This window comes from Cloeon dipterum, chromosome X, assembly GCF_949628265.1.
Source record: "Cloeon dipterum chromosome X, ieCloDipt1.1, whole genome shotgun sequence".
Taxonomy (NCBI): domain Eukaryota; kingdom Metazoa; phylum Arthropoda; class Insecta; order Ephemeroptera; family Baetidae; genus Cloeon; species Cloeon dipterum.
In genome coordinates this window covers 2,756,802-2,772,729 of record NC_088790.1, presented here as the reverse complement: position 1 = coordinate 2,772,729, position 15,928 = coordinate 2,756,802, and the positions used below count along the sequence as shown (strand labels likewise).

Sequence of the window (15,928 nt, the reverse complement as noted above, 5' to 3'; positions counted from 1 at the left end):
GAGCACCCCGAGCGGCCCTCGAGCCAGCCCTTGCGTATAATCGCTCTTGATTTTCAGCGAGGAACGAAGCAAAAAGTCGCACCGCAAAGCTTGGAAATGTAATAACACGAAGCGGAGCCACTCACTCGCACACACACAACCCCACAAAGGCTCTCTGAATGTAGCCGATGACGTCACCACGCAAGGGGGTAGAATGGGGTTGAGCCGGGATAGATATAATGGCAATGACGCAAGCAGCGAGCGCAACAGCACTTTTCGCGGGGCCCGTTCCCGGCGCCCGCGGGCCGCACGGCCCGCGCGCTCGGGGGCTGCGGGCCCGGCGGGGGCCCTGCCAGGGCCCCCGCCGGCCGCCCCGGGGCGACGCCGCCGCGATTAATAAAACAAAAGTAAATGGGCTCCGTTTCCCACGTGGGGATGTAACAATCAATGCACCGACGTCAGAGGCCGCTGGACCAATCAGAGAGCGCCTCCATTGAGGTTACTGGATATCGGTCTCAGTTCTCTCTACCCTTGCCGAGGTCCTACTTTTTGTACACGCCAGCCGCCCGAAGGACTCGCTCCTGCCCATCGCCAGCTCCGGCCCAAGGTAAGCTGCCGCCCTGACAACCCTTTTTTGGCCCCTGCCGTTTGCTTCAGGAGAGGTTCACTCCTTGGTAACAAGTGGCCGCAACCCTGCAGTCCGTGGCCAGTCTTCAATTCCGTCTGAAGGGTGCGTTTTTTTAATTTCAGATTTTTTTCTCGTTCGGGAAAAAAGGCTTGGTAAATTTTCCTGGCACGGTTTTTTTAAAGAAATTCCGAACTTTTCATTTATAATTAGCGTGACAACCTAGCATGCTTGATAAATTGTTTCATTATTAAAATTAAAAAGACAGTTTTTCCGGCTTCTCATATAAAATAATAAAAGAAATCCTGATAAATTATTTCTAATAAATTCTTACAGCAATTGCCAGAAAAGTCTGCGTATCCGCGTATCTGCCCATTCATTCATTCTTTTTATTTTTATTTTTTGCACCGAAAATCAATGGTTTATTCGCACGATTGCTAATAATTGATGCATTCGTTTGGCGGTTAATAACAAGGACCATCCCCTAATTGCTGCACACCGTCAACTTTGTTAGCCGCCGTGGGGCTGAATAATTGTGTCGATACAGCGGGACCAACTACGTCATGACTTTGACGTCAATGCCGCCCTCTCTCTCTCTCTCTCTCTCTCTCTCTCTCTCTCTCTCGCTCTCTCGCATCAACACATACAGGGTTTGCTCTGCGAGTGAGAGAGAGGCGAGCCCTAGAGCTTGTCGGCCCTGTGCACTTTTTCAATCAAGCCTAGGCAATTGGCTCTCTATTCACACAAATCAGAGCAATGGATTTTTCTGCCGCGCTGCACTCCAAACCGTCAAGCAATAAAACACGGCAATTATTCTGTTTTTGCAAAAAAAAATGCAGATAACTTAATTATACGTTTAAAAAACTTTAAATACATTTTTTAATTGGTGATTTAAATAAAGGTATAAATTGGAAATCTTATTGGCAAAGCTGATGAAATTTTGATTTTTCTACTAAATATAAAAACATTTTCAAAATTTACTATATTTTCATAAAGTTTGCAAATGGCACGTCATTCGATTCGTCTCACTGAGCAGATTCAAAAAATGTAAAATTTATTGAAATCCAATCACTGAAGTATTTTTCTGTCCCCAATTTTCCGGGAAGCCCGTTTGAAAAACAAACTCTCGTATTTTTGAAATTTGAATTAGCTTCTTTCACAAGATTCACGATTGAAAAAATTAAAACTCCTTCGAGCCGTTAAATTTCTGCTCGCGATTTTCCCGAAACGCTTTTTCTGTTGGAATATTTTGGAAAAATCATTCGATTTCTCCAAAATTGTGAAAGTGACATATCATTCGATTTGTCTCGCTGAGCAGATACCAAAAATGTAGCATTTATTGAAATCCGATCACCGAAGTATTTTTCTCTCCTCAATTTCCCGGAAAAGCCGTTAGAAAAATTGACTCGCATTTATCAAATTAGAAATATCATGATTTTATAATAATAAAAAACACTTCTAAAAGCTTGTGATAGTTACATTTCTGCATGCAATTTTCCAAGAACACATTTCCGTTGGATAATTTTAATAATATCACGAAATATTTAAAAGTTACCTTATCATTCGATTCGTCTTTCTGAGCTAATTCTAAAATTCTGGAATTTAAAATATTCCTCAAAGTCTCAAATAGGAAAATTGGAATTAGTTTCCCGCTCATTCCTTTTTTCAAAATTAAATAAAAAGTCCAAAAATAAAATAATTTTGTTGCGCAGGAAATTGCCAATTTTTTTCAATTATGTATGGTACGAGGTATGCTTGCATGTCAATTATGAAAACTGCTGAATCGAATCGAACATGTGGGGTTTAAATAAATAAATTTTGAACCGTATGGTTGGGGGAGGAATGCTTGCAGGGCGTTGGCGAAGCCCCGGCAAAAGGCAAAAGGAGACCATACAAAATTATGTATCCTATTAAAAAGTGTGTGAGCTCAATGTAAATCAGCTCAGGTGCGTTTTCCTGCATGAATCATGTTATTAAGCTAATCTACAATCTGATAAAGAATTTCAAGCTCTTTTTTCCTAAAAAAATTTAAATTTCTTAAAATTTTTGAAAAATCTGTTGAATTAAATGTGTTCAGCAAAAATTGTCTCCTTACTGTAAATTAACGATTTGTCTCAATATTTAGGAAAATTTCGCCTCAAAATTCACATATCGTTGAATAGAAAAATCGAAATCAAGCAAAAGAATCATTTTAATTTTTGATAAATTTAGCATATTTTTAAAATTCTACCTTTGGTCTTAATTTACTCTCAAAAGAAAATCAGTCACTATTTTTATTTATTATATTTTATTCACGTCTTCGCAATCGATCACAATTGAAGTAGACAGCTGATTTTTATAAGCTTGCCATAAAAGGATTAAGCAGAAGTTACAAGAAAAACGTTTAGCCCCGTCGCGAGCCACGCACTCGCACGTAGCTAGGTTGCGGGGAAAAAAATCGGCTCGTGCGTGAGCCTCTGCGAGCTAGCGCGCGCCGATTTGGCACATGTTCACATAAATTTGCACGCACGGCTGTGTGTTTGTGTGTGTGTGTGTGTGCGAGGGCCAGGTAAATACATAACGAGAATGGAGAAGTGCAGCGAAAGAGGACAAAGAGGGTGAAGGAAGCCAAATTAATTCGACCAAAGATAGGGGTGGAGAAGCAATGGCGTGCTATAAAACAGAAAGCGTCATTTGCTTACGTTTAATCGCGACCGCAAGCTGCAGCAGTGCGGACGGACGGACCGGAGGCCGCGCGCCCTCCTCGCCTCACAGCCCACATCCAGCACCTGGTCATGGTTAGCACTCTTCTTTTCCTGCAACTCTTTATTTCTAAGGACAAAAGCTAAATATTTGAAATTGTCAAAGATTTTTTTCTTAAACTATTGTCGTATTTTTTTTTAAATTGTTTGTGAGAAAGCCAAAATGTTTGTTTGACTTTTTTACAGATTTAATTGCATTCCAGAATTTCTAACGAATTTGCCAGTGATTTTTGGCTTGATTTCGATGAATTTCGTCTCTGTCCATCAAACGGTGCGCAAATTTTGAGGAAAAATTCCCTCAATTTTGAAATAAATCGTAATTTTACAGTAGGGAGACAATTCTTGATTAGCATGCAAACTTTTGAGCTGATTTTCTCAGAAAATTAAATGGGAACCTGGAACGTTTTGGCTTTTACCAGATTTTTTCAAGAATACGTTTTACAAATTCTATTTAGAGTTCATATTTGGTCAAATTTCTTGAAAAATTTTACGGTTTGTCAGTGATTTTTTGGCTTGACATCGATTTGTCTCGTCTCTATCTATCAAACAGTGTGCGAATTTTGTGGAAAAGGTCCCTCAATTGTGAAATAAATCGGGATTTTACAAATAGGAGACATTTGATGCTCGACCCTTTTTATTTTTTTTTTTTAAATCTATTTATTGGGAAAATCATTACCAGTCCAGCCAATTCAGGACAAATTGTCGGCTGGTGCTCACTCAGCACGGTAATTTTTGTCTTAAAAAATTGCAGTGTGCAGAAAATAATTACAAATGATTGATAGGAACCAAACCTTCCCTATTTCTTCACTTCATTTTTAAATCTCAGGTCTTTCAATTCGCTTGGCAGTTGGTTAGCTTCGATGTTCTTAGAAATTTTGACAATTAAAAAGAGCTATCTTCCTTTTTTAGAGAGAACTTGAGACTAAAAGAATTATTTTTCAGTTTCTTATTTAAAAAAATCTGTGGTTGATTTTAAATTTAATCCATCATGTTCTTTGTGTTGTGTACAGCGTGAAGAGACAGAAAGTGACAGAAGAAAAATTGTGACTATGCACGGGAGCTGCTGGACACTGCACAAGATTAGACTATGCAAACTCTTGTGCGTGTGACAGCGGCTATCGTTGGCTAGTCCATATTCAGCAATCAATCAACCTTGATTTTTATTTGAGGAAAAAGCCTTAAAGTCCCCTGCATTGCATGATTGACGCCATTTATTTACTAACATCTTAATAATAAAAATGGCGCCAACCGTTAAATTCACTCAATTCATGGGCTTTTAGGGCTTTAATGTTTGTGAATTTTCAGATTGAAGCCATTAACCACCATTGTAAGTAATTTATTGCACGCTTGCTTGACGAAATTATGTAAGGCGATATCTGGGTTGGCCTAATATCCATGGTGGCATTTTTGCACGTCATGCAACTTGCATTGCGCGCGTGCTGCAAAACAGGGCCAAATTCCGCTCGCCGCGCGGGCAAATTTGCTTAGGGGTAATTCCATTACGACATACATACATATAAATGTATTATAAAACCTTAGAAGTAATAATTTTTAAACCTGCTGTGTCGAGTTTCACGTAGGCGCGCGCGTGGGGCTTCACCGGCCGCGCTGCGCTCGCTCGTTGCCCAGCAAAAAATTTGGAGCGGAAAAAAGCCGCTTTTTCTTGCTTGCTTTTTTTGGCAACAAATTCGGACCTTTTTGCTTTTTTTTGCTCCGCTTTTTTCTGCTCGTTCTTGCTTCCAAGCGAATTCGCTTTATTTTGCGTTTAAGTACAGAGCCCTATTGCTGAATATTTTGGCAGCTATATTTTAGCATTTAACTCGAACCATTTTACATCAAAGTTTGTGGACGTTTTTTTATCATGAATAAAAGTTCAGTTTTAGCTTATATTTCTTGGGTTTTAATAGGTTATAGTAGATTTATATCGATTTATGCGTCGCTTTTTCTCGCTCTAATTCGCTTTTAGGTTTTTATCGCATTTATTTGCTTCTGGTGTAGCTCTTTTCGTGCTCTTCCTATAAACCATTTGTGAATTTAAATTGCTTTTATATATAATTTTATTTATTCACTCGCTGAACCTTCAAGTACCCAAGACCCAAGCAGCAGTGTTTTGTAGCTCTTAACATAATAAAGAGACAGGTTTGTGAGAAGAATTGAAAACTTAATCGGACAGTTTAGGTGCAAATTTTATTTATTTTTTCAAAAATGATGTGTATGTTGATAGCAAAGTATTCCAAAAATTATATTTTAATATGAAAATTCCACTGGCAAAAACCCAGGAAAAAAACTTGTTTCGTCCTGGTGCGCATAGGTTAACAACCAAACTCAATTTTCTTTGTTGCTAGAAAAGAGCAAAAATCATTTCCACAGTAAAAATAAAATCAATTTTTTGTTAAGCTATGCGCCATTACAAAAACCAGGAAGAATTCTGCAAAATATACAACCTCAAAATTCAGTAAAAATAATCGCCTGAATTTTAAGTGATGAATCGATCGCACAGGGACATCACACAGCAACGCTTTATACAGTGCATTCTTCTTTGTGCACAAATAAGCAGCTTTCGTGTTCCTGAAACACAGAAAACAATACGGGAATAACAAATAAGAGAGCACAATTGTGTATGTACCGAGGGAAGAAGTTGGGACTCAAAAGATAAACAAAAATAGTGCGGAACTAAATGGTCAGCCCAAACAGTCGATTTTTATAATGGTAAAAAAACATGTACATATGTATGTATGTGCATAAAAAATTCCAAGCAGCAAAGACGTTGCCGATGGCCAACACCCGAAACGGAAAATGCTAAGGGAAATTTGCATGCATACATGCATCAAAATTTGATAAATTCACACATATATGGTAGACTCACACTTCTCGCTCGGATAGGGCATTACATTGATTCTTCCCATCAGAGAACGAGAAATGTGAGTGAGCGGAAAGTGTTGGTCCCCCCATACATAATACATGGGGTAACTTCCCGAAAATTTACCAATTTGGCGGGGAAAAATTATCGATTGTAGCATGAAAATACAGATAGGGGGCTCACGTACGCTTTCCGATCACTCACACTTCTCGCTCTGTTGGGAAGAATCAATGTTAATAATGCCCTATCCCAGTGAGAAGTGTGAGTTGGGCGAAAATGGTGAGTCTACCATTATGCACGTCTGCCTGACCAATACATACATAATGTACATACAGAAACAAAAATTCTTGTGCCTTAACACATAGCTAGATTCGCCGAATGTCTAAAAACGAACGGGCATGATCCGAACCGAATTACACATGGATCATTTTAAAGAGATTGCTCAGATTGCTGAAAGAATGCATAAAACTCTTACAAAATAAAATGTTCGCCTACCTTATTTAGCTGGTCCAAATTCTTCTCTGGTGCAGCGTCAAGGCAGCAACAACGACGTGATTCTTTGTCACGCACCATTGTCGCAAGCTCCTGGGCGTCGAAATGGCCGAAAAGTTCGCGAAAAAGGGCAAAACGAATGAAAGAATTTCGAGCGAGCGTCGGTTTCAAATCAAAACACTTGCGCTGCCGTGTCAATTGATGGTCATCGGTCGGCCGGCCGGCCAGCTAGCTCCCCCTCCCCCCTCCGGCGCTTGGCTGACCGCTGCTGCTTCTCTTCCCTCCCGTCTCCCATTCCCTCATTCCCTACTGCGCCTTGGGTTTAAAAATGCAGTCAACGCACCCACCACACTACTTCCACTTGCACAGTGTTGCACACGTTCGATCCCTGCATTCCACTAATTTTTAATGAAGATGGGCGCGTGCTATTATAATGCTTAACGCGCTCTCTTTATCCATTGAATTGATTGAGTATTAAATTTTGGTTTTTCGCAATTACATACATAATTGGTAAATGCTACCTAAGATTCTAAGAAGATTTTCTGCAATTATTTTGATTTTTAAGTTCTGTTTTTAATTCCCTAAAATGCCATACTATATTTATAATAATGCTTTTTGAGGAAAAGAATATTTTAAAAAAGAATAATTAATCATAAAATACAATTTCAATTAAATTAACTCATATTCTACATATTATTTTACAAATAAAATCATGAAAATTATCCGATAAAAATCGAAACTATTATATTTATATACATAAAAATGCAAATGTTGTTTATTAAATAATTGTTAATTGAATAAATTTGGTGAAAAAATTTAAAGTTGAATATTCCTTTCAAAAGGTTGCATAAAAAAATCTATCTGAACTATCTGAAGGAATCGGGCCCGGACTGGCGCCAATTTTTTTACCGGGGACTTGACTTTCGTGGCCCACCGAGCATCCGTGGCCCATTCCGCCCCCCCCCCCCCCCGGCCACTAAATGATATTTATGGGCCGCGACATCCACAAACGTGTGCCGCTTGGCAGTCAAGTTTGGGAAATATTGGCCGGTCTGGGCGGCCAACCTGGGCCGCGGCCCACCGGGGTTTCGCCCGGTGCGCCTGATTACCAGTCCGGGCCTGGAAGAAATGCAAATGGAGAGAACAATAAAATCTCTGGGGACACTCCAACGCAAATGCTAACTGAAATCCGTGACAAATTTGAAAGTTTTGGCTAAAATTAGCAAAGAGAGCAAGAAAAAGCGACTTCGCTCGCTCATTCACATTATTGATGATTAAAAAGCATATTTTGCTATCGTGACAAATATTTTAAACAAGGTCACATAGCAGAAAAAGCGAAATGGAATATAGATTATTTGGATAAGCAAGAAATTCCCACACAGAACTGCTATGAAAGCTAAAATAAGCATCTCTGCTTTTAAGCAAATTAAAGCAGATTTGCTTTGAAACGAATGTAGCAGAAAAGTTCGAAAAAAAGCAAGCAAGTTGGCTCGATTTTGCTACGAGCCAAAAAGAGCAACGCTTGCTTTTGAGAAAAAAAGAGCGAATTTGCTTTAAAGCGCACGGGAGCGAAAAAGTTCCAAAAAAAGCAAGCAAGTTGGCTCGATTTTGCTACAAGCCAAAAAGAGCAGCTTTGCTCGGCTCCTTCTTGCTACAGATTTTTTGCTGGGTTGGCGACATGTGTCTCACCCAAGGGCTTCGCGAGGGGACAAATAATCAAATTAGGGCTTTGCAGGTGTAGAAAAGTACGCCTTCCGCAGAGCCAATTTGTCTGAGCTCTTTTTCATACCTGATGGCGACCGATATTGCCACTTCCTTCCTTTTTAACTTGACACCAGAACGCTTCTTGTCTTTCGGTTTCATGTTCGTGCGGCTATTGTTTTAATGCAGCGGAGGCCACATTCGCGCTGTATAACAGTTTCTTCCGGGCAGATCCAAGATGACGGTCGAAATCATGTGGCCCGCCGAGTGACGCAAACATTAATACATTCACTCGGAACAATTTACAAAATTTACTTACCACAGAAAACAACACTTTCATTTTCCCGCCTAATCGTCCAGTGCCCAGCCGAAGCCATAATACCTATAATGCGCAAATCTAAAGTACATTATTTAACTTTTTCTTGCGTTTTAAATCGAAAAATCGCTTTGACATCAGCATGCAAAGTCAAAACTTACCCACTCTGTCCCCAGTTATTGATATCCATTAGCTAAGAATTGTTCTTTGTTTACATCTTCCAGCTTATTTCAACGAAATAATCACCAATGGATGTATCTAATTTAGAGTGAGAGTTGAATGAGCACAGGAAAATAAGTTGCATCAGTTCAAGACACATCAAACAAAAGCTGCGCTTTGATTGGTTAGTTTTAGTTCGCGCGCTGGCCTAACGCTGGATGCTTGCTGACAAAAGGACTACAAAGAGTGGGGCTAGTTCTAACTTTGTAGCTTTGGCGATTGGCGCGAACAACAAGAATTCTTTCTGGCGCGAAGTGAATTTTTGATGAGCTGTTTGTAATACAAACAGCTATTACAATTTGAATATTGCTTTTCAAAGAATTTTGTTTCCACGGGAATTATTAAAATCTGTTAATTCTTAATCAGATCCAAGATGGCGTGGCATGCAGGAATTAGCCAAGAACTTTTATTTTGCATTCTATTAAGAGTGTCTTCTGATCCGAAAACGTTATTTTATCATTATCATAAAATTTCATCTGAAAAACGGTGGGCTTAACAACAAAGAATCCTAAAATTATATAATTAGATATGGCTCTTTTATCTCAAGAAAATGATCCAATTTTTAATAGGAAATGAGACAAAAAATACAGGTAATGAGATTTTTAATGACTATCATTTATTCTTGGTCACTTTAATACACTGATCTAGATTTGGCTTGGATGAATAATCATCACCATCACTTCCGTTTTCAACTCTGCTTTCGCAAAAATCTTTGTCATGGTTAAGTTTTCTTATATGGCACTCGATATTGTGAGCAACTGATCTTAAATGACCGTGTGGTCTGTTGAGAAAGGCCTGCTGCAGGTGCAGTTTGGCATTTTTAAGGTCGTCCCGCAGCAGGTAGAGCGACGAGAGAAGCACGTTACACCCGACGTCGCTCATGTTCGACTCGATGCCGCGCAAGGCTAAGTACAACGCTCCTTCTGACAGGCCCATGCTCATCAGCATCGAGGACATTGCAGTGAGAGGAATCACCGACTCGTCCTCAGGGCACACGAGCAGCGAGGAAAGCAAGCATTTTGTGGCGAGCCGAAGTTCTCCACGGGCGTACCAGTAGAGACCGGCAAACGCACGCAGGAGATGTCGAGGTCCAAGCTCCTGAAACACGTTTTGCAATTTTTATTGCAGGGTTGATTGATTATGCAAAATCCTGGAAAATGTTTGTTGCCAATGCATGAAGTCTTCCCTTAAGATTCAGTTGAAGCCAAATTGGCCTAAGTAGCAGTGACAATTTTTGAGTAAAGCGGCTGCAATGTTTGTAAGCTTTTCAGCTGTCTCCTTATTTGAAATCCTATTTCAAAACAAAAGAGTTTCCCTAATAGGTTTCATACACTGTTGGGCAGATCTCAACGAGAGGAACCGAAATATGCCAAGAAAATGTGGTCAAGCGCTGGAAAATTTGGCGAAAATTTGAATTTTTACTGTAAAAAATCCTTTTGTTTTGATTATTGCTTATTGTATCAAATAATTTTCAATTGTATCGACCCACTTTAACCATTTTCTTGTAAAAATGCTTACCAAATGATGACGATGAATTAGTCTAGAGAGATATATTATTTGTAAACCAAAATAAGCAGTAAATAAAACTATAATACCTTTTCAAGAGCAGCATGAATCCTCTGGCCGAGCTCTTCGTCCGCTTCAAGTTCTGCATCGACGAACTCACGCAGATGATTCATCAGGGAAGGTTGTGCTTTCAGCTTGTTTGATTTGCCGGGGGACAAAAAATTGTTCATAACATTATTGGGAATTTGCGGGAACTTTTTTCGGAAGTCTTCTTCGCACATGGGAGGATGCCATGGCAGGGGGTGATTTTCACCCTTTTTCAGATTCAGGCCCTCGTTTAAAATGTCACTTATTCTGAAACACAATTTAATACGAAATTTTTATATTTAACTGGAATTTCATATCGGTAATTCACAAAAATTGATTTACTACGGCACAAAAAATATATGAAAAATGGGGGAGTTTTTGCTGCTCTTCTAACCAATTTTTTCGAATTTCAAAATTAGTATATAAGTATATTTTTTTTAAATACCCTGAAAATCAGAGATTAAGTCAAGATATCATCTTTGAACTTTCACCTTTAACCCTATCTTTATTTTGACTCTCAGCTACTTTAACTAAAAACAAAGTCGAAGTTCGCGACCTTTCAACGAAATATCGATTTTTCAAGGTGATTGCCTTCTTCAAATTAGGATCAAGACCAAAATTTTGCCAGTGAAATTCTGAACAAGGACATTGAAGTTTCATTGCTGCAGTTTGAATTCCAGCTCGATGGCCCTGAAATTGCGTTAATGTGCTAAACGTTGATTAAATAAAATTTTCTTTAGCACACTATGGTTAACAAAAATTTAGGCAGATTCACATATTCAGGGTCCAACCCTAATGTGACCCTGAGCGTCAAAACACGATTAAATGTCCTAAAAATTTGAGTTTGGTGTCTTTACCCAGCGAAGTTCAAATTTGAGGTCATAAATGTCATTACTCTTTTAAAGTTAAAATTTTATCAGAGCTCATTATGTTATTCATAAGCTAGAGCATTTTTATATGGTTGGATGAAGAATTTTTAAATTTTAACTTCAAATTAGAGCTTCCCAGGGTATAAAACCCGAGAAATGGCACCCCATTTGATGATTATGGCTAATTTTACGTGTTTTGACAGGCCATAGGTTCTATTTGACCTTAATTTGAGATGAAACTTGCTGCCCTTGTGTATAATTCCACTGGCTACACTACCTAAAATAAGTCAAAGGGGGTTATCACCCTGAAAAACCGATATTTCAAAGAAAGGTAACCTTGGACCGACGCATTTTTAAATTAGGACCAAAATTTCGGTTAATAATAGTGAAAGTTTCAAGAGTTAAAACTTATACTCCCTTTTATACACCTGCAAAGGAAAAAATCTGGATTACCTGTGTTCAAAAGACGAGTAGAGAACAGCAGCGTCTATTTCCTCTAAGAAAAGGCACTCTCCCTCCTGGGGGTTGAGTTTGGTCAGAACCCTCTTTTCAAAATCCATGTTTTCCGACAGAGTTTTAACCATGTCCACGAGGCTCTTGAGCCTGTCGTCCAAGTCCATGATCCTGTTGCCAACCTCGGTACCGAAATTCCTCTCGGCGATGTTCGTGATGGACTTGTACTTGTGGACCAGACTCTCAATGCGAGACCTCTGCTGCTTGAGCAGTTTCGCATCCTCCAGATCGCTGAGCAGTTCCTGCAGCCGCTCCATCACTTCCGACAGCGCTTGGTTGACCGACACGTGACACTCGACGGCCAGCAGATTTTTTTCCACGATGGGGAGACTCTTGTCCAGTCTGAGGGCGTTCTTGTAGCACATGATGGCCCGTTGGTAGTCGCCGAGAACCGAGTAAATGTTGCCCAGGGTCCAGTGAGATTCAGGTTCGTCCGACGAGTGGTCGATGGCTGCGTGCAGAATTATCGCCGCCTCGACGGACCGTTTTGACTGGTGGAAGACGTTGCCGAGATGCAGAAGACTGACGTGCTTGTACGATGACGGCGAGCGCAGCAGTGCCTGCCGAATGCAATTCACGGCCTTCACAGGCTCGCCTTTGGCCCTCCAAAAGAGGGTGGCCAGGTTGTACAGTTGCCAGTTGGTTTGGTTCGCCTTGAGGTGGGCAGCCACCCGCTTTCCGAACATGTCCAGTTTGGCAGTTGGCAGAACTGCTCTCTCAGGATTCATTTTGAGCAACAGCCTTTCTTGCATGGCGGGGAGGTGTTCGTAGAAATTGAGACTGAAGTTCAGCGCGGCGCACTCTGGGAACTTGTCGACACTTTCCACGTAGCCTTGCAACAGGGTCCTAAATTTAGCAGTGAGTAATTGGGAAATTTGATATTTAAATTAATTCTGTACTCAGATTCCTTTGTGATCAACGAAGAGCTTTGGTAAAAGTTGCAGTCTTCGATTGGAATTGCTTTTTTGCACTCAATTGGTTGATTTTCGCCAAAGTAAACTTTGTCATTGTCCTCAGCAAACCTGGCCCTCTTCGCCACCAGCCTTGTCAGATTTTCAATCGACGCCACTTTTTTCTCCAGCTCCAAAAATCCCAAAAGATCATCAGGATTCTTCATGTCGAACATCGTGTCGTCCTAAAATTAAAACGATCACGTATTTTATTATAATAAATCATGCGAATCATAATCAAAACCCTTACTTTTGATTGAATTTTTCCTGTTTCGGTGACAATCCAGTGAGTCGTCGCTGAAATCTCCAAAAAGAAGAGTGCGAGTGGCACGGAAATAAATAAAATGCGCAACATTGTCTTTCCCTTTCGTTCTACGGATTGGAATTATGATTTGAAGCTGTGGTATAAATCACAACAAACTGTTGATACTCTGGCATTACCACTATTAGGTCAGTGTTTTTGAAACAATTAAGATGACATGGCAACTCAATTGCCATGTCGGTTGTCAGATCATTTGCACGAGTTTAAGGAGGTCACTTTTTGATAAATTAAATTAATAATCCAATAAGAGTAATTTTAAGAACTGTTGGTTCCTGCTGAGTTTCCGCTCGGAAATCTTGAACAGAGACAAACAAAACAACTGGTCGGCAGTGATTGGCGAAGAGTTTGAAATTTGTTCGTCGCTGATTGGTTGCGGGTCGCGGCGAATTAGATAACCCAAGAAAGTTTTGAATTTCCCTCTTCGCCGTAAGTTCCTTGTGGTGGCGATGGTGCGCTGATGGTAGTGTGTATGTGTAGTGACGTCACAAACCCTCACGACTGTCCTGTTGTTGTTTTGTCGCCTGCATCCAACATGGTGTGTTTTATATCGTATTTAATCTCAAAATTTCAAGATAATCATCCATCATTTTTAATCAACCTGAATTATATTCTGTAGACTATTTACTGAAGTATGATTTTTTCGTTTTAGTCGGCCCACAAAACATTCCGGATCAAGCAAAAGCTTGGCAAAAAGCTGAAGCAAAATCGGCCCATTCCTCAATGGATTCGTTTGAGAACTGGGAACACAATCAGGTAAGGATGGTTACTGCGTCATTTATACTAAATTTGCTGTCCTTACAAAGTCAATTTTGAGACATTAATGCCGAAGAGCAATCTGTAACATTTGCGTGGTATCTCCGAAGCGAAATTCAAAATTTACCTGAGATTATTACATTATTAGTCCCATGCTTGCCATGTTTGTAACATGCCACATGCCGGGAAGAATTTAATTCGATAAAAATGATTTAAAATACAAATCACATTTCGTTGTTAGATACTGTGTTTATGCTACAATTTGCCACATTTCGTCAGCTGGCCATTCGGGCTTTTTTGCAGACCCTAGTGACTTTAAAATAATTTAGCTGTAGCGAATTGAATTAACCCACTTTGCTTACTGCTGCTGACAGATATCATAGCGATTTCTTATGCTTGGAAATTTAATTACAGATACAACGCTAAGAGGCGTCACTGGAGGAGGACGAAGCTGAAGTTGTAAATCATTTTTCGTGGATGCTACAGGAGAATCTTTTTGCATCTTCAAACACAACTTACGTCTGATGTGACTCTTTGGGTTATTAAACTATTCAACAATTTAATGCCAGAATAAGAAATGAGTTATATTTCACTAAATTTCCGAATCAGAACGACGTCTTTTTGCTCAGCAATAATGATTTAAACGAAAAATGAGTGGCCTTATCGATGGACGTTAAAGCCATTTTCTAATTACGGACTTGCATGCTATCCTAAGAGCAGCACTGTTTAGATTATAAATTTAAGAAACGGTTAAAAGGTGCATGATATAAGAACGTCCTACAATTTTCTTGACGTTGAAAACTTGATTTTTTTTCAAAAAATCATCTGCAGTATGTAGTCGATTTTGAGATAAATTGGCTGATCAACTGAAACATTAAATTTAAAACAGCCAGCTGTGAAATAGCCATTAGTTATTTTCCGCTTGTAGCCGTAAACAAATGTGTTCCACATTATGTGAACGTCAGTAATATTGACTGAATTATGGTAGTATACATTATTTAACTTTGTAAATTTTTACATTTAATGATCACATCCACAGGATGAGTGCATAACTTCAGGGGATTTTTAAACGGGGGGGGGGGGGGGGGCCTGTAAATTTAGTATCAATTGAACCGAAACGCGCGGGAAAAGTCGTAGAAATATTCGTTTTTACTGAAATGTCGCTTGAATACGTTTATTTTGGGTTGCAGATTGTAGTACTCTTGACATGTAAAATAAAATTAAAAAAAAAAATTTAGAATTGGGGCGTGGCAAAAATTAAAAAAACCAAAATAAAGTTCGCGAGAATTTTGAAGTGGGGGTGTTCGAGGTGTCCAAGTAAATTATTAATGGCTTTGTTTGTTTCGGAAAACCGGGAAAATCGTCAAATAAAAATTATTTATTAAATGTGCGCGTGGATAACCTTTTAAGAAAGCGTGATACGTGACGTGTCGCAAGCCGCAGGAAAATCGCAAGATATTAAGTAAATTATTGTGTTCCGGGAATTTTCAAATGGAGCGTGGATTCCCTGAAAATTAAATTAGGCGTGGCTGTAGTTTCGCAAAAGCGCGAATGTAAAAAAATCCTGATTTAACTTACCATCGATTTATCGCAGTTTTGCAAAAGAAACAAAAAAATCAACTGTCATATTGCTTTAAAACCAACAACGTCTTATTTAGTAAATATTTGGAATCATTTCGATCCAGATAATTTTAATCAAGATGAGATAAAAAATATTAACACCGCGCCATAATATTTTTCCTAATTTTTCTGGAAATTGCGGAACTAAATTAAAGTAAAGCTTTTTGCATTACAGTGAATGTCAGCTTTTCGGTTATTTAACATTCGTTTTAGGCTGTTGACTCTGTCAAAATAGTTCGTTCCATATTCATTCCCGCCGGATGCTGTCGGCGACTGACTGTTTTACGGCCTTCACTGCAGATGAAACGTATAACCAATCAGAAGCTGGAATCGACACGTCACATGACCAATAGCGAATGGGTACGTGTGTTCACG

At 39.4% G+C, this 15,928-nt stretch overlaps 2 protein-coding genes and 1 long non-coding RNA gene across 4 annotated transcripts; 1 reads left to right on the top strand and 2 right to left on the bottom strand.

The window, feature by feature from the left end:
• Positions 1-5,515: 5,515 nt before the first annotated feature.
• LOC135946895 (uncharacterized) lies at positions 5,516-6,956 on the bottom strand. Its single transcript, XR_010575551.1, has 2 exons — positions 6,701-6,956; positions 5,516-5,913 (listed from the first exon to the last, which is right to left on the bottom strand). It is a non-coding gene; the product is annotated as an uncharacterized LOC135946895 (long non-coding RNA).
• A 2,571-nt stretch (positions 6,957-9,527) lies between these two features.
• On the bottom strand, positions 9,528-13,508 carry LOC135946882 (tetratricopeptide repeat protein 17-like). 2 transcript variants are annotated; one of them, XM_065495331.1, is made up of 6 exons: positions 13,300-13,508; positions 13,109-13,230; positions 12,808-13,043; positions 11,849-12,754; positions 10,529-10,793; positions 9,528-10,031 (listed from the first exon to the last, which is right to left on the bottom strand). In XM_065495331.1, exons 2-6 carry the CDS (start codon positions 13,211-13,213, stop codon positions 9,546-9,548), a joined length of 1,998 nt encoding a protein of 665 aa, XP_065351403.1. In that variant the 5' UTR covers positions 13,214-13,230; positions 13,300-13,508; the 3' UTR covers positions 9,528-9,545. The 2 variants fall into 2 exon arrangements, with proteins under 2 accessions (XP_065351403.1, XP_065351402.1); XM_065495330.1 differs by having other exon boundaries at positions 13,109-13,508.
• Positions 13,509-13,618: 110 nt separating this feature from the next.
• On the top strand, positions 13,619-14,511 carry RpL39 (ribosomal protein L39). Its single transcript, XM_065495364.1, has 3 exons — positions 13,619-13,715; positions 13,830-13,933; positions 14,348-14,511. Exons 1-3 carry the CDS (start codon positions 13,638-13,640, stop codon positions 14,394-14,396), a joined length of 231 nt encoding a protein of 76 aa, XP_065351436.1. The 5' UTR covers positions 13,619-13,637; the 3' UTR covers positions 14,397-14,511.
• The last annotated feature ends 1,417 nt before the right edge of the window (positions 14,512-15,928 follow it).